Source organism: Scatophagus argus, chromosome 20 (assembly GCF_020382885.2).
Source record: "Scatophagus argus isolate fScaArg1 chromosome 20, fScaArg1.pri, whole genome shotgun sequence".
NCBI classification, from domain to species: Eukaryota; Metazoa; Chordata; class Actinopteri; family Scatophagidae; genus Scatophagus; species Scatophagus argus.
Genome location: NC_058512.1, coordinates 13,980,308 through 13,997,701, shown reverse-complemented (window position 1 = coordinate 13,997,701; position 17,394 = coordinate 13,980,308). Strand labels below are relative to the sequence as shown.

At 37.7% G+C, this 17,394-nt stretch overlaps 1 protein-coding gene across 1 annotated transcript in view; it reads left to right on the top strand.

Moving 5' to 3' along the window:
* The window catches only part of lpar1 (lysophosphatidic acid receptor 1), a 31,938-nt gene extending 17,135 nt beyond the window's left edge, over positions 1-14,803 (top strand). The window contains exon 3 of the mRNA XM_046375228.1: positions 9,695-14,803. Within this exon, the coding sequence (XP_046231184.1) occupies positions 9,695-10,011 (317 nt within the window). The 3' untranslated portion in view covers positions 10,012-14,803. The remainder of the gene's footprint in view (positions 1-9,694) is intronic.
* The last annotated feature ends 2,591 nt before the right edge of the window (positions 14,804-17,394 follow it).

Sequence of the window (17,394 nt, the reverse complement as noted above, 5' to 3'; positions counted from 1 at the left end):
TGATGTCCTTGTACAGCTGCAGCTGTTCCCAATTCCTTTTAGACGCTGTTTCATATACAACCACAGAGAAAACTCTCATTCATTCAATAACACATGCTGCCGTCCCTAAAAAAACTGTTAATAAATAGAAACAAATGCTGAGAAGTGACGTCATCCTGAAACAGCAGATGATTCCTAGGAAATTAAACAAGCTATATCACGCCCTATCTCAAGAGTTTCTCAATATGAGGTTCTGCCATGGATGACGTGATGGTCTGTGGTTATAGTTTCCAAAAGCTTTACTTTATCTGGAAGTTGATTTGGACATTGAAAGTTTTTCTTTTATATAAACATAAACTGCTCTCCTAAATCCTGGCACTGAAATGAAATCACCTACACTGAGCGACTAAACTACGGCTTCTCTCTGGCTGCACTGCCAACAGGGTTTAGCTGACTACTGTGAATAAAGGAAAGTTCAACATTTAATTGATAACAAAAAACTGATGTACTTTTACTACAGCATACCAGTTTTGTTTGAATGGGTAACATTCAAGAAAACTGGGGAACATTGTGATTAATGTAAAAGCAAAAGAGTAAATGTATGAAGAACTGTGAACATTGTACTGAATGTTCTGTTTTGTAGTGTAATTGTAATTCTCAGGGAAAATCAAGGAAAGTAAATCATTTCAGCAAAAGAGTGATGTGTTTCGGCTAAGTCTGGAATCCACTGTTGTTTATGAATGAGGTTGTTTTTAAGCACAGAGGAGGATATAAAACACAAAGAGGTTGTTGCTTTTTCCTGTAGATATTCAATTGCAATGCCTTAATTGCAATTGCAATATTCAATTTTATCTCCTATTTCCACAGGCATTGTATCTCCTATTTCAAAGCATTGTATCTCCTATTTCATTTTTAAAAATCCCTTTTCATCTAATTTGTTTTGTCAGGACAAAACAAATAAGGTCAAAAATCATTCAGTCTCAAGCAGGGTCAAAGTGGCAGTTGGATTCTGGGTTTGGATTCTCCTTGACTTCTTATGGGAAGAAGAGAATGAGCTGACAAGAAAGTGAACTCCAGTTCACACTCCCTGCCCAGCTTCTCCCATCTGAGCAGTTGTTATTATCTGGTCAGCAGATGGCGAACAGATGATGATAATAACTGGTCCCCTGTTGCCTGCTGTCCTCTCCATTTGTCCTTCTCAGGATGCTGCAAAACCAACCATGGGTCATTTCTTCTAGAAAGGACAGGATGAGAATGCATAAGTGTGTTCAGTACATATACACATGTAGACCCACAACTCACAAAAGCTCTTCGGCTTAATATAGAACAGTGGGACATGAGATTTCCTCCATTCACATAAACCCTGATGTACTCATTTAGTAACAAGGACATAGCAAGAACAAAATTTTGACAAACTAAGTAATATGTCCTGCTCAGTATCTTGTCTATCTTGATTACGACTCTTACGTATTTTATAATTTTTCATACTCTAAAATGTCCAAATTGGACTCAAAAATTCAATATCAGCCTTGCTAGATTTCCTATTTCCAGTTAAAAAGACAAAGCTCAGATGCTGTCTAAACTGTCCCATCCAAAGCAGGCAGTCGGAGCATATAGCCTGAGTAATATAGACTGAGTTGTCCTGAACCAGGCTACAACTAATTTGCGTGATACAACTTCTTGCAATTTAAGCCATGTTTCCACCGAGCAGTTTGGTTTGGTTCAGTTCATTTAGTCCGTAAAAGTCAACAAATTTGTCAAAGTAGTGGATGGTACCAGCAGACCTCCTCCAACTGTTTGAATGACACCAACAGAGATTCTCTACATCTCTCTTCAATGAGTTGACCATGACTCTTGTTCACTGTGTGTGTCTGTGTGTCAGGTGTTGGCTCACGCATTGGCCCTCTGTGAATGATTTGATTATCTTAAAGACCACATGGTGATGTATGCGGTTGCATCGTCAGACATTGTGGAGCGCCAAGACATACCATCGCTCAAACACATGCACGCAGATGCCATATCACTAACTGACACTTGTTTCAGAATCGCCATGTATAACTAATCAATGTTCAACTCAGGAACTGTCTGAAGTGTGTTTCTGCTGCTGCAAAGAACGTGACTGAGAGCAGAACCAATCGGAGCTAATTACAACCATCCAGTGTCAGCATGGAAAAATAACTGGTGTGCAGCTCACAGTGTCACCTGTTTTGTTTGAATGTGTGTGTGTGCGTGAAGCCCACAATGCAAGAAATTACGGGTTGCTGTGCAGCTTTTCTAATCACTGACAACGACAGCATCTGTGTTGATGAATCGTGTTTGAGCAAACAGTTTCTGGCCCACTTATTACTCTGTTCAAACATCCACAGTATCATGAAATTGGGAGTGTGCACCTACAGAGTTATTTGTTCTTCGGGCTTTTCAGCTTTTCAAATAAGCCTGGATTTGTAAGCATGCATTGCCAGCTAATGGCTCTCAAGTATAACTGAGTATTATCCAGATCAACTCTGCCTGTTAGGAAAGGAATTTATTTCTCTCTCTCTCTCTGTGTGTGTGTGTATTGGAAATATCCTGACCCATAATTAACATGAAACTGTAGCACAGAAATGTTGAAATGTCTTATAGCTCAGAATAATGCTCTGATTTTTGATTAGTGTTCTATTTTTTTCTTATTTGGCACTTATTTATTAGTTTTTTGCTGTATTTGTTTGATATTGATTGTGTGTAATTTAATTTAATTAGTTTAAAATCATTCATTATTGCAATATTGCTAATGCAATTAGTCATTGCATGTAGTGCTTTGCACAAAAATGTTACCCAACTCTCTACTCTCTTGCTCTGTACATATCTTAAATCCCTTTCACAATGGACAAGAAAACCCCAATAACACTCACTAATGTCCTACTTTTACAATTGGCATTCATTCTCAGGTCAAATGACTCAGCAGTAGTCTTGGGTAGTTATCGGCTCCAGTGCCGATCAGCAGTTACGTTATGTCATCATTACAGCCGGGTGGCACTCAGTCACATCATTCAGTTGGTTGATGAAGTTTGAAAGAGAGACTAAAGACACAATAACAAAGTCGAGTCAAAAAAGAAAAAAAATATTTATTTACCTAAAAGTTCAAGGACCAAAGTGCCACTTTGGTGCAATTGGATGCAATTTTAGAAAATTGGATTCAGAATTTGGTGGTGAGTGGCATGGCTGTGGATAACAATCTAGATTTGAACTAAACCATAACAGAACATTAAGGTACCAGTGCGCATTGTTTTTACTGTGGACTTTTGTCTTTCTACTCCAAAACAATAAGATACAGAAAAAAAGAAAAAAGAGACAAGTAAGGTCTTAAAAAACAGAAATTACAGCTGCTGAGCAACAACTCTCTGTATTGCAGTCTGTTTAAGCAAGCAGAGCAGAAAAGTTTCATTATTACCATGTCAAAGACCTCACTGTACTTCAAGTCAAAAGCACGTTGTTCTTACCATTAGATCACTGTGACACCATGACCAGACTCCATCACTGTGTACACCACAAGCCTCTTTATCTATTATTGTAAACACTCAGCTACTGAATGTGGAATTTTATCTAATCTCCTGTGCGTGAGAGAGAAAGTGTGTGTGCATTGAAGCACTGATGTGGTAATGAGGGAACGTGAAAAAGATATCCCTCACCAGGTCATTTCCGACATATAATGGTTTTTGTGCACTGACTTATCTCGATGAGATAATGATCATAGCAATAGATGATGGTTTGGAGGGGAAGATTGAGAGATACAGGAGAAGGGTGGATGCGAGAGACAGATATGGATCATTTCTAAAGGCCTGAAAAGAATTACACATTAGTGGAAACCTAAGCCGACATGAAGATGTGAGAAATGATAGTAAGGCATGAAAATCCGAGATACCTTAAAACACTCAAACACGGCATTTGCGCTTCTAATGTACACAACACAACCAAATACGAGAACTGTAAATGCAAACAAACCAAATAAAATAAAATAATAATAATAATACTAAAAAAGAAAGCAAAAGAGAAAGAAAAAGTGCTTCAAGAGGATACTGAAAAGTGCTGAACACGCCGTCGAACCAAAGATGGCTTTTGGAACATTCAGAATATTTTCAGATGTTGTGCCATTGTTACTCTACATAGTCCACTTCTACAGAACACTATTTGGCACTGTTGATATTTACATATAGCTAGTTTAGGTTCAGGTATAACATGCCAAAGACCAAGGAGCAAGTTTGAACTATACTGGCTTACTTATATTGGCAATAAGTAGACAGAAAATAGGAAACAATCGCATGCATCAGTTAGCACTCACAAATAAAACCATTTTACAGCAGTTCACTGTTGTGTTTTTTACTTTACTAAGTAAGCTAAACTTGCCTCTGGCATTCAGTTTTTTTAACTTACTTTGCAAAAGAAAAGTCACATGATGCATTTGGCTTGGAAAAAGAAAAAGCTAACTGATAAGCAGAGAAAATATTTTTCACTCATGTCATTGTTCTAAACTCAGCAGTGTAGATATAAGATGAACACAAAAGAAATGCAAAATAATAAAAAAAAACATAAAAAATTACATTCCTCAAAACCTTGCTTCTTTATTCTTTATTTCTGCTTCCTCACTTATTTGACTTAGCTCGACTCTCCTCTTGTCTCGTCTCAGATGACTTATTGTTGTCTCTCTGTTTTTCTCCCTTTGGCCCCATGAAACTAGTGTCTTCACTGGAGATTTTGACACCAATGCACAACCCCCCCAACCTCAATGAAAAAGGGCTCCTCCCTCCTCACAAACCCCAATGTACTCTACATGAGCTCTATCATTCAATTTCATTTCAGCAACTTACTCTCACAAATCAGAAGCTTATCTGAATCACCAGAAAGGAGAATCTTCATGCAAGTGTACCACAGCTTATGTAAACTGAGCATATTTCAAATGTCTGCGAGTTATTTTTCCAAAGCATCATCAAATGACTGATGCCAGCATAAAATATAGGCAATCAAAAAACACCTCATTTCTAGTTAAAGGTATGGTATACTGAATTTGTTGGTTTCTGTTTATAAACACAGCATTCAAAGATGCAGTAAGCGAGAAAGCCATTGTCACACACTTCTAATGGGTCATAAATGATGATCAAGGAGGATTATATTTGTAGTAAGAGTCTATACATTGTTTTGTTTTGTTTTTTTTTAAAGAAAATTTCTGTATATCGTTAAAGAACTGAACATGCAACAACAGTTTGATCCTTTTATCCTCACATTAATTTATTTCTGCATCACAATACTTGGGACTAAGTGCAATTGCAGAAGCTGCTGAAGACAATGTGTCAGTAACAATGAAAAGCTTGATCAACATCCTCTTCCTGGAAGAAACACGACACGTTAGCCATTAGAGCAAAGCCTTTCTGTACAAACACTAAGTTAGATTAGGAAAGAGATCCTTTCCTAATTTGAAGGAGGAGGTCGTGTACAGGGACAAAAAAAAAACAAAAAAAAAAACATCCTCCAATGATGGAGTATGAAGCAAAGAGCTTTAGCGCTGAAAGTGAAACTGTCTGTGTCTGGTTAATAATGATTATAATGTTGATTGTGAGGTTCTGCATGCTGGAATGGACAATTTTTTTGGAAGTGTTCTCAGCCCCGTCCAAATGGTTGATCGCTTGTGTGTTTGAGCGCTCCACCTTCTGTTTTTGTGCCATGTATAATTACGCGAGTGAGTGTTTGCATGTGTTTGTGTCTGCGCATGTGAGTGTTTATCGGTGTCTGTGTGTGTGAGTGTGTGCTTGCCGGGGTGTGGAGTTCATTGTCATTGTCTGGTCTCCATTATTTCCTTATTTTTATTCCCACAGGCCCTGTTGTCTCTCTCTCTCTCTCTTATGAAAGCCCATTTCCATCAGATACTAAATCAAAAATCTTACTTTTGATTTAAGAAACATGAGTTAAAATATCTAAATAATGATACAAGTAAAGAAAAAATTCACTGATTATGATTATGAGACTAAATAAGATACCAAATCACACTCTTGAAACATTATGTTAAAATATTAGTCAGCATTTTGACTTAGTATTTCAGAAAAGTATTTTTGACTTATCAGCAGTAATTTTTATGTTTGTCATTTCATTAGTTTTTTGTTTTTTGTTTTTTTTCTAGGGTAAATGAACTTCCATACACACTGTGTCCAAACTGTATGTTTTGAGAGTTCCTGGATTTATTTGCTTAACATCCTGTCTCCCAAAGGTCTCAAAGAAGATTTTGACATTGAGACACTTTTGTGAACCTCTCCCTTTGACATTCATTCTCATAAAGGTCTTAAATGACTTTGTTATTCTTTGGGTTAGTGGTTGTTCTGATTTGCTGAAATATTATCCAATGGATTGACCTTTCAACAAGGTGAAATCACAGCATAGCTGAAGAGGATCCTTCAAGTGTTGCATTGTATCTGTTGCCATGAGCAGGATATAATAACACCCAAACATGTCCCTTACTTCTGTGTACTTACTAACTCTATCAAGACCTGGAAAGAGTCAGTGTAGTTTTCCATGTATTTCCAGATTTTCCAGGCCTGCGTCAGAGTCATGTTTACTTACTCTCCTCCACTGACTTTCCATTTCTCCGGTCTCTTTTCCCTCCATGTGGCTTTGCAAGTTGTTACGAGGCAAAAGGATTTACTTTGGTCTGCCGAAAAAAACCCTTTTTGTTTCTGCTGTAAACAAAAAGTTCTGCTTTACCTTCTAGCTAATGTGATGCTGGTGTATGAGGCAGGGGTAATGCCGACACATTTTTGGGGGCAGTGTCAAGAAGAAATCTTAAGATGAAGAGTATAAGGCAAACAACTATATACCCCTAGCTTCAGGGAGGAAATGAAAGAATCTAAGGGTAAAACCTCCCCAGTCATAGCTTCACACAAGGACCGCTTTCTTCCTCATTCAGGGGGGAAATTAGGACACACATCATATAAATATAATTTTAGCCCCCATTTAAAAGAGAAAAGAATCAGTTCTAAAGAGGCAGTATGTTGTGTGAAAAAGAAGAACAAAAATTCAAGGAGTGTATAGAGTATTTGTGACCTTTAATGTCACGTATTATATTTTTCTGCCTTACAAGAATATAGAGTCGATTTCATGACTGTGTTATGCTTTCATTAGTAATAAGACAAAATGAGACAGTGTTGCTAAAGGCAGTGAACATGACCATGAACTACAATCCGAATGTTGGACTGAGTCGTTGTTCTTAATGCTTCTGCGCTGTTTCTTTTTGTGCTGAGTCTTGTCCTGTTCAGAGTATGTTTCAGTGAGAGACAAATAGTTTAGATAGTTTCTCTGCTGGGCTTCAAATTTATCAAACTGCCTGCATAGCTGGGAAGTGAGGTCAAGCCTTCGCTGCAGCTGCTGCCTGCAAAACACTAACAGATAACAGGCCTGCCTGTCAATATTCTCTCTCTGTCTCCCTCCCTCCCTCTCTGTCTGTCTCTGGTTGCCTAATTTCTCATCAATAGCTTTTTTTTAACAGTCTCAAGAGTGTAATGTCCTGCAGTGGTCTTATAGTTGCGACAAATAGCATCTGTTGAGTGAATTCATAGTACTTGAACTTGACTTTCTCAAGTAATGAGTCAGTGACACCCCCTTCCCCCTCTGCTGCACTAACACACACAAGTGATGATGCATGATACTCACCCAAATGAGGTTTGAAGGTTATACATTTGATGACAGAATATTGGAGATATGGTTGCAAAAATGAGCTAGAGGTCAGTGGTTTATGTTTCTGTAGATGTTTCACATTAAGGGAGGGATAATGCAGGATGAACATGAATGCACTTGAGCAATTTCAGCAGTAATATTTAGCTTTTTCTTGGTGCTAGCATTTTTAAAAGATGATGTCTTTTCATACCAACTCCTGGCAGAATTTATTATATTAAAACTAGGAAAAAACATGGTTGTTTTGAAGAATAAGACACTACGCTGTGTGGTGAAAGGCCATGCAGACTGCAGATAATGGAATGATGTGATTTACTGGCAATCAATTTAAATGTTTTGTATCTATATGTTCATTAGTACATGTCGGTATGCTTTTGACTTTGAAGCGTTTTAGTGGTATTTTTCATTTTGTGTATAATGAACCTACAATCACAAACTATTTACAACAAAAGTACTTTATGCTCAAAATGTGGTTCAGATGCAGTTATACAGTCACATGGGAGTTTTTGTTCTGTAGACTGATAATGGTGCTAAGTGATGTTGATGTGGTTGTAAAGTGATTTTTGTGGGTTTCAAGACAGATCATAAACAACCAACTTTGGCTTCCAGAGTGTGGCTTCACCTGTATGTCAAATCATCATCATGGGTGAGGTGTAGGATACACTGTCTGTGACAAAATCTCAGAGCCATTTCATTTTAATGTTTTGTATTGTTGTTGCTTCTTTGTTTTTTTTTTGTTGTTCAGTGGAGGGAGAAGAAAAACATTCAAACACAGGCCGCCTCATTACCACAATACTTCCTTAAGGCCAAAGGTGGAAGTGGCAGAATGTCTGTACCTTATCGTACCTTATCATGTCACACGTGGGACGCCCCAGATTTTAAATTGACACTCAGAACAGAAGTGAATCATTTTGCTTCAGTAAATCATTTTAGAGAGTCATCATAATTTAAGACCAAAACCAGTCATCAGTTTTCAAATGAGTCCTGAGTCATCAAAATTTAAACGGAAAGTGCAGGGCTTAATACTACAATGCCAAAACCTTAAAAATAGAAATTACATGGAGCCCTAAAAGCTCTACCTTGAAAAAAAAAAATATCCCAGGTTTACTATGGAGTTATTCAACAAAATACTGGGCATCATGTCAAATATGGTAAGGTCACACACAGTTAATGTACTGTATGATGGGAGCTTTACACTGCACCCGAAACAAACAGTAGTTTCCCATAAATCATATGATGAGGCTCGATAGTGACTGATAGTAGTAACATTTCAAGGCGTTTATTTGCAGAAGTAAACTATGTATAAGGTTGAGCCCAAGTGTTCCATCTGGCTCATGTAAAGACAGAGGAAACCAGGAATTAGAAACAGGTAAGCATGTACTCATAATAATAGTAACTCCTGCACAAAGCCAAAGCAACAAAACATCACAGAGGCAGAGGAGCTGCTTTTTCTTGGCGCTAGTATATTTAAACAATGATATATTTCCAACATTCCCTGTGAAACATTTTCCATTTTATTCAGTTGTTTTATCATATGAAAAGTGGAAGTGTTTCATGATATATAATATCATACTGTGTGTTGAGGGAGGTGTCTGAAAACCAGGATGAGCATGTGTTGTTTTGTCTCTGTATCTACATTCAACTTTGTATTAACTCTTTCCGTCCAAGACCAAAACCTAAGTTTCTGTGATATTTTTATGCATGTGCCTGTCACTGTTCAAAGTGTACATGTGGAACTTATGTTGCTGAAAATCAAATCACAAAATACATTTTCAGAGATCAGAGATAATAGTGGCATCTGTGTACTAAAGGAAACTAAACTAAAAGTGTAAGTAAAAGAAACTATGGTCCCAGAACAACTTCATAACTATTAAATGGGACTGGCGAAAAATGATAAACAAAAGCATTTACTCAACCTTTATGGCTGTTCTCCCATTAAGAGTGACACACCACAAGACTTTTTCGTTCCAGTTTTTTCCCAGCACCAGTTTTAATTTATTTTTCCCTGCTTTTTTCTCCTTAGGTGCATTCATTATCTGCTGGACCCCTGGCCTTGTCATCCTCCTTCTCGATGTATTCTGTGCCAGCTGCAACGTCCTCACCTACGAAAAGTTCTTCCTCCTTCTTGCCGAGTTCAACTCGGCCATGAACCCCATCATCTACTCCTATCGAGACAAGGAGATGAGTGCCACCTTCAGGCAGATCCTGTGCTGTCAGCGGCAGGAGAATGTCAACGGGGCGACCACAGATGTATCGGACCGGTCGGCGTCGTCCATCAACCACACAGTGCTGAGTGGCGGTATGCACCACCACCACCACAACGAACACTCAGTGGTATAAAGGAGAGCCAGTGATTTCAGAGATTAATCCAACTTCGTGTAGGGGTTAATCTCATTTGGAGAGACTGGCAGAAAGAAGGTAAATGCCATCATGGGAAGGTCAAGAGGGACTGCAAACATGACATGAACTAAAGAGCAACGGGATGAATTTCAGGTTTAAAATTAGGCAGATGGAGTAGAGTTGATAAGCTGAATGAGATCACAGTGAAGAAGAGGATGATGACTATGACGAAAGACGACAAGACTCTGTCTATGTGTGGTGGAAGAACAGTAGAGGAGTCCAATCTATGAGGACTTCGATAGGCTGTTAGTATTTTTGTTTAGCTGTTTATTATTTTCTGTTTGTCTGAAATGTGTTGTTATGGACAACACAGATATGAACTATTTAAAAGTAATCTGTGAAATGAAGGTAATGCCAGTATAACATCTTCTTTCTCTAAACTTTGTATCCCATAGTCCTGGACTTCAGACTTTTTCCTCTTGTTCCCCATTCTTAAAAATGCTCTCATAAGATTTTACATCTTACAAACAGACTCATTCTTATTAGTTTCAACATTTTGGACATGAATCCAGATTTAGAACACTATCCTTTCTTCTTTGTTAATGTTTGGAAGCAAATACAAGTTATGTTAACTAATACAAATTATCTTCAATCTGTGTTTAAACCTGTTTCCGGGGTTAACTTTTTCAAAATATAATCCTTAAAGTGAAACATTTTGGGACATCTTGCCAATGTTTATAAGATAAATAACTATACTGACTTGTTTAGGGACTTAACAAAAATGCAGCAACATAGTTCAGCCCATTATTGTTTAAGTAACCAGAGCCTCTATTGATCTCCCTAGTAGATTCATCATTTATCTTTTAACAATCTTACAACCTGAATACTGTGGGGATTCATTATTCTACTGATCCTACTCTCCTTCTAAAAAAATGTTTGTGAATGCATCCCACAACTTTCTTTCTGTCATCCAACTTAAATATGTCAAGGGTCCAGGAACTACAGAAATCCTGAGTTGTTTCCCTCCAAGGAATTAGAGACAAGTTGTTCCAAGGATATTACCAAAAAGGGGAGGAGGATGTTTGTAGCTTTAGAGCAGACTCTGTGCATAAGTGTTATGTGGAGACAAGGTCATATCTGGTGAGCATTAACAGACTCCAAATCATTACAAGAAATGTGTTGAAGCATCTGCCTCTTGTGGATTTATCAAGTGTCTCCACATCCATGAGGCTGACTGAGGAAGTGTGAAGGCACAGTCAGTGTTAAAGTTAACTTGTCCTCTGGTGGTGCGAGTAGGATCTGAAACTGAAAATTACTATAAATACTATAAAATTAGAACTGTCAGAAATGGATGATATATCCTTGTGATATTGTGACAGGTAACAAGGTTGCTCATTCCATCCTTTCTGCATGAACATGAAGGTAAAACTGAAGTTAACGAATGGCAGCCTGAATTTATAGATTACAAACCACATTTTTCAATGAATAAAGATACAATAGCCTAGCAGATATAACAACTTAAATCCAAATCTTGACCTGAAGATGGTGCTACATGAAAACTTAGGTGATCACCAAAGTTAATACTGCATCAAGATGAGGATGTCAATGTCTGAAGCAAGTCTAACAAGTCTGCATGGTTTTACAAGCACTCCAAGGAAAGCATCTTTCCTTTTTGTTTTCTTTTTTTTTAACCAGAAACTGAATGACCTGACCATTCATTTGAGTAAGGTATAATGTATAGTGTTCCTCCATTCATGACCCATGGAGCTTATTCTTTATTTGCACTGCTGCGTCAATATCTCGCCAAGTGGAGGAGTTTGCCTCCATTACTTGAGTAGAGAGCTGAAATAACACAGTGTCATTAAAATATGTCAGCGATTTCCTGGCACTAAAATAGTGAGGTGGCAGCCATCTTTGGACAAAAATTTTTTTAGCAGCTGGAAGACCTCCCAGCAACAACTTGTGCTGTCTTTCATTTCATTCTGATTGAGAATCATCATTGACAACCAGCAAAGTTGGAATGAGTGGTATGGCCTAACTATAAATTCTGACAAAATTTTGGATACCCAACCCCAGGAATCTTCAACTGAGAGACACTCCCTCATCATGTGTTTATAACTTCCCAGTGAATTAAAGCACCAGTGTGTGGGATTTAGAGGGCGCTATGGGAATATAATATTTATGATGTGTTCATTGGTGTATAATCGACTGAAAATAAGAATAATATTTTTATTTCTTTAGAAAGAGCCCCTCATATTTATAGAAGGCACAGGTCCTCTTGCATGGAATCCAACATGTTATACTGCTATATTTTGACAGTATTCGAGAATGGACAAACCGAACACTGACTCAAGAGAGGGCCTCTCATGTTTTTAGCAGCAACTGTAGGTGTTTCCCCTTGTGCGGAAAGGATGGTGAGGCCACTAAATGTCATTAAATCCTACACACTGGGCCTTGAAGTTGGCACATACTACAGTTTAGACTTGATGACAGGCATATCGCAAAGTTATAAGAACTTTTATGTTTACCAAAAAAACAAAACTTGAGTATTTACCGTACTACAGCACTAAGCATTTTTGGTAATAATTTCTCATTTAAGACGTACTGGCAACATTGATGTATTACACTTAACTCCTATCATAATACTCAAAGGTCTAGTAGCCTTCAAGGTGTTTTGCTTAATCAAATTATTTCATTAGAGGTGAGACAGATGTGAGCCAATGTAGTGTTGAATTGTGTTATATTATTTCTACAAGTGCACTCCCTGACTTCTGCTATTAACCTGAGGATTTAAGCTGGCTGAGAGGCAGGCCTAGTGATACTATGACGTGCATTGTTAAAAACTGCCAGCTGAACGTTTTGTCCTGACTTGAATCAAAACAATTTTTGGCCAGCATTCATAGACAAAGCTCCTAACAGCTGACAGAAAAGCGAGAATTACAGCCAGAAAAACAGTCAGATGTTTTCCAGGAAGTAAAGTGTTTGACAGGGAATTAAGCTGCAGTGCTAGAATGAAGTCGGCTGGTATTTTTGCTTGTCAAAGTTGCCTAAGATGTTCTTTTTTAAAAAAAAAAAAAGATGACAAAGTTTGGAATTTTCTTTCTTTCTTTCTTTCTTTCTTTCTTTCTTTCTTTCTTTCTTTCTTTCTTTCTTCCTAAGTGGGGCATGGAGAGATTTTCCATGCTATTTTGGGCCCTTTGAACACTGTAAAAATAAAAACAATTTGAGAAAACTCTAAGGCAACAATCTTAGATATTTTTGTAGACCTTTTAACTTAAATTCCTTAACTTTTGCCTTTGAGTTTGTCCATCTTTCAGTATTGTTAGCAGCAGCAGCAGTACCACTCATTGTTCCACTGACTCTATGACTTGGGACCCAGCTCTCCATATCTGATGTTCACTGTAACTAACAAAGCATTGATTCAGGTTACACAGCAAACCAACTAAACTTCTGCTTTTGTTTGTCTTTGTTTACCAGTGTGTCACTCTTTGTGCACCTTTGTAAGTATATGTATATAAAATATATTATTCAAAGTTAACCACCAAAGGGAAAGTGATTTTGTGTTTGTAAATTTAACTGTGTTATACTCTGTCCAGATGTACTGTAGGATTTTGTTTATGGTTTTGAGCTTTTTTTGTATTGTGATCCTAACTAATGAATTTCCTGTAGACACAGTTATTAACTTGTTTGTGACCCAGAACTCAATATCTATGTGTGCAGTGCCTTCCAGTTCTCCTCTTTAAAGAGTAAATTAACACCAGGCAAAAAAAGCAGTTGCTGCACCCAGCATCACTGCAAATGCTGGTTGTCACTTCTCCACACCCAGCAGTGATGTTACAGTGTCATGGAGTACACTCATGCATCACAGCAGTAAGTTAAGAAGTTACGCCACTGGAGGTTCAGAAACACAAGATTTTCAGGTGGTGTTAACCTACTCTTTAAATGTGTATGTTGATAGCTGTCGTTTTGCATTTGCCTTGAAGTAGTATAAAAATTAATATCAGTGTTAGAGCAATATTTCACTTTAATAGGAGGTTTTTTTGAATATTAAAGAAACAACACAGCCTCAAAAAATGTTAAATTGGTACAAACTCATAAGATGAGACATATATAATATGACTTGACCAAAAGATGTGGTGGACAATAACTGAGATTTAAATATAACCTTTTAAAAAATATATATGGGCCACACACACCAGCATCCAATCCTTCCTTTGTTTGGTCAAACTCCAGTAGTCTTGACATGTGTCAACCCACTCTCATGCATGACACTGTACTTTTTCCAAGGTTAATGTGCATGAACTTTCTCAAACAGTCACGGTTTTATCACATCAACTCCCCAGGTCAGCCCATCTCAGATATCGTGCCATGACTGCTCCTTATTCTGACTGACAGGCGCATCTCATGTTTGTTATAAGCTTCAATAGTCTTAAAATGACTTAATGTGATGCAGCTGGTGTGTGTTGCACTTTAGAAATGTCTTTTTAATACCAGTAATTATTCATCCCAAAGTGTATACATTCTTTGGTAATATACATTACTGGGAACATTCTACTTTACCGTTTTCCAAAGTGAAACATTGCTTTAATTTTTTTTTTTTTTTTTTTTTTTTTTTTTTTGCCAAGTCTCAAATTTAACATACCATGTACCAGTAGTATGTAGAAAGAAAGTGTGTCACAGCCATAAATGTGATTCCCATACTATCTATACTGTACGGGCCAATATCAATGAATGTTCATCCAGAGTCAACAATAAAAACACGACAAAAATAAACATATAAGTTAAACGTCAATAGTGTTTGGTGATTCTTTATTTTATCGACAGGCCTGGAGTGTTTTTTAATTGCCATACTTGATCTTGTTCAGCCTTGTTGTTGTTGCTCCTTTCTTTCATCTGGCAGTATTTTTGTTTCTATGACATCAAAATTATCAGTAATAGCTCCTGAGGCTTTTTCTTTTCTTAGAAAGAAAGTGCATGTATACATGTTGTAAGAACACATTTTTGCACAGTGCTGGTTTAGACCTGAGAAAATTCTCAGTAATTAACTTCCAGCAGTTATCTTGGTGTTGAGGTGTTGTGTCTGCTCCTGCTTGCTTTTCAGTTGTGAGAGAAACAGAAGCCCTGAGAGGCAAGTCTGGTCTAAAAAGTTTTTTTTCACACGTGTTTATGACTTAATAACAGACAAAACAAATGTTTTAACCAAGATAACCTTTTAAAGTTCCTTAAATTTGTTTTTCATCAGTGAAGCAAGTCAAATAAAGTTTTGCCAGAATTATATTTCTACACTTTTATGAGTTCTAACACAGATTAAAACACATTTTTTGCCAAATGGAAGACATTAAAGTAACCTGTTAACACACTGTTATGTACCTGGTGCTTAGAGTGCATGATGAAAGTAAATCTCATCTGGAAGAAAACATTGCTAGCATGGTAATACCTTTAGTTCTTTTGTAGAACACAGGGTAGTAGTGCACTTTAGCATATTACAAAAGCAAACAGGAAAATTATCTTGACTTTGACTATCTTCACCACCTGTTTTCACAAATACAAATAGTAACTTGCGTGTCCTAAAAGGTATGAGTTTTCTCATTTCGACTGGTGTTTTTGAATTTACTCTGTACACTGAGTTATGTTTAGGGGTTAGAGTTAGTATGAACAGCACTTAAGAAAGAAATATATTTTAGCTATGATCAAGTGCGAGACCTGGGTGACATGGGAATGCCCTGGATCCCCTTCAAGGACTCCTCCACTGCTGTAACCTGCATTTATAGACATTTTAAGACAGTGTTTATTTCATAAAAATGCTTAAGGTCGTTGTTATATAAGCTTGACACTTGTTATATAAGTAGAAAAAATGGGTATACAACTCAGTTGTGGAACTGAAAGTTTAAATGTGTACCATGACATAAAACAGACGATACATGAAGTATTGCAATATACAAGTATGTTATGTGTGTATGTTTAATGCTACTGTAAGAGTGGTCAGAGCCACTATGTGTCATGGCTGACATGAATTAAGCAGCAGTCATAGCAACAGTGACCAAATGTTTTTATAGGAAAGAATGTTCTGTGTGTGTGTGTGTGTGTGTGTGTGAAATGCACACTCTGCTATGTTTATTGTTCCACAGCTTTAGAGTGCTAGCCTTCAGTTGACTGATATATGTCTCCCTACTTCCTGTTGCTCCCTTAATGGGCCAATCAGAGCCAGTGGGGCCACACAGGAAGTTCCCCTGTGCTGTCGCTGAGTGAGGGGGATGTCACATCTTCGTCACAATGTCAATATAGACACTTTCCGTGGTTCCCAGCATGGTTTGCCGACTGACAAATATGTCCCCTTGGTCAAATGTCCAACTGCATGTGTGCCAAAAAGGTTAAAGCGGATGATTTCAATGGACAGAATCAGTATTCCTGTCTCCAGCAAAATCTCTAAAGTCAACAAGACATTAAAAGCTGTGAACATGCCAAGACATCCAGGAATCATAGGCCTTCTGGTGGAACATACATAAAATTTCGACACATGAAAGATCCAGCCATCCAACTTCCTGTGTCCTCCAAAGATGTACTGAACCAAAGGAGATTGTCACGACAAAACAGGAAGTGATTTTTCATGGCAGAATAAATCTCTGGTCTGCAAGCTGGCAGGAAGGTTGGAGAGTCCATTCAGATAAACCTTTTGTTTGGAGAAGGGACAATCGGCTAATTCACTGTGAATAAGTGTTATCTCGTCGTGTCTGCAGCTGTCTTTGTGAGACATTTTTACAAAAACATTTTAAAGAAAGACCAAATGGAAACAGGGAGAAAAAACTGATGGCAACCACAGATAAGACGGTGGTGATGGAGAAGGAGGAAAGAAAGAAGACGGCAAAGACTGAAGGTGATGAGAAGGGAAGACTGAGAAGAGGTGAAAGGGCAGGCAAGGTTAAACTGATGATGTGTCTATCCATCCTCTGTCTCACATGTATCTGACAGAACAGATGCTCTTAGAATTTTTGCAATGCAATTGTCCTTGTTTCATTTGTGTGTATGCACACATCAATCACTTGCTTAGTTCAGAGCATTCATGCAATTAACACTTTTTATCTAGCCTTAAAAACTGTTACATCATGTAAGTAACAGAGAATAGTGCGTGTTAAGCAAACCATTTTGTGGCGACACAAGACACAGAAGGAGTTTGCATAAATTCTGATATGCTTGTCTCCAATAATATCATATCGGTATCGATAGCAGCGAATGAAGCAGGAGTAAGTGTGGTACAAACAGAGAGATCCGTAGGAGGAGTGAGGAGGGAAGAGAAGACAGGAGGAAGTGGGAGAGAGACAGTCTGATCCACAGTTTAGATGACGGAGAAGAGAAATGACCAGTCCAGGCCAGACTCCATGCTGC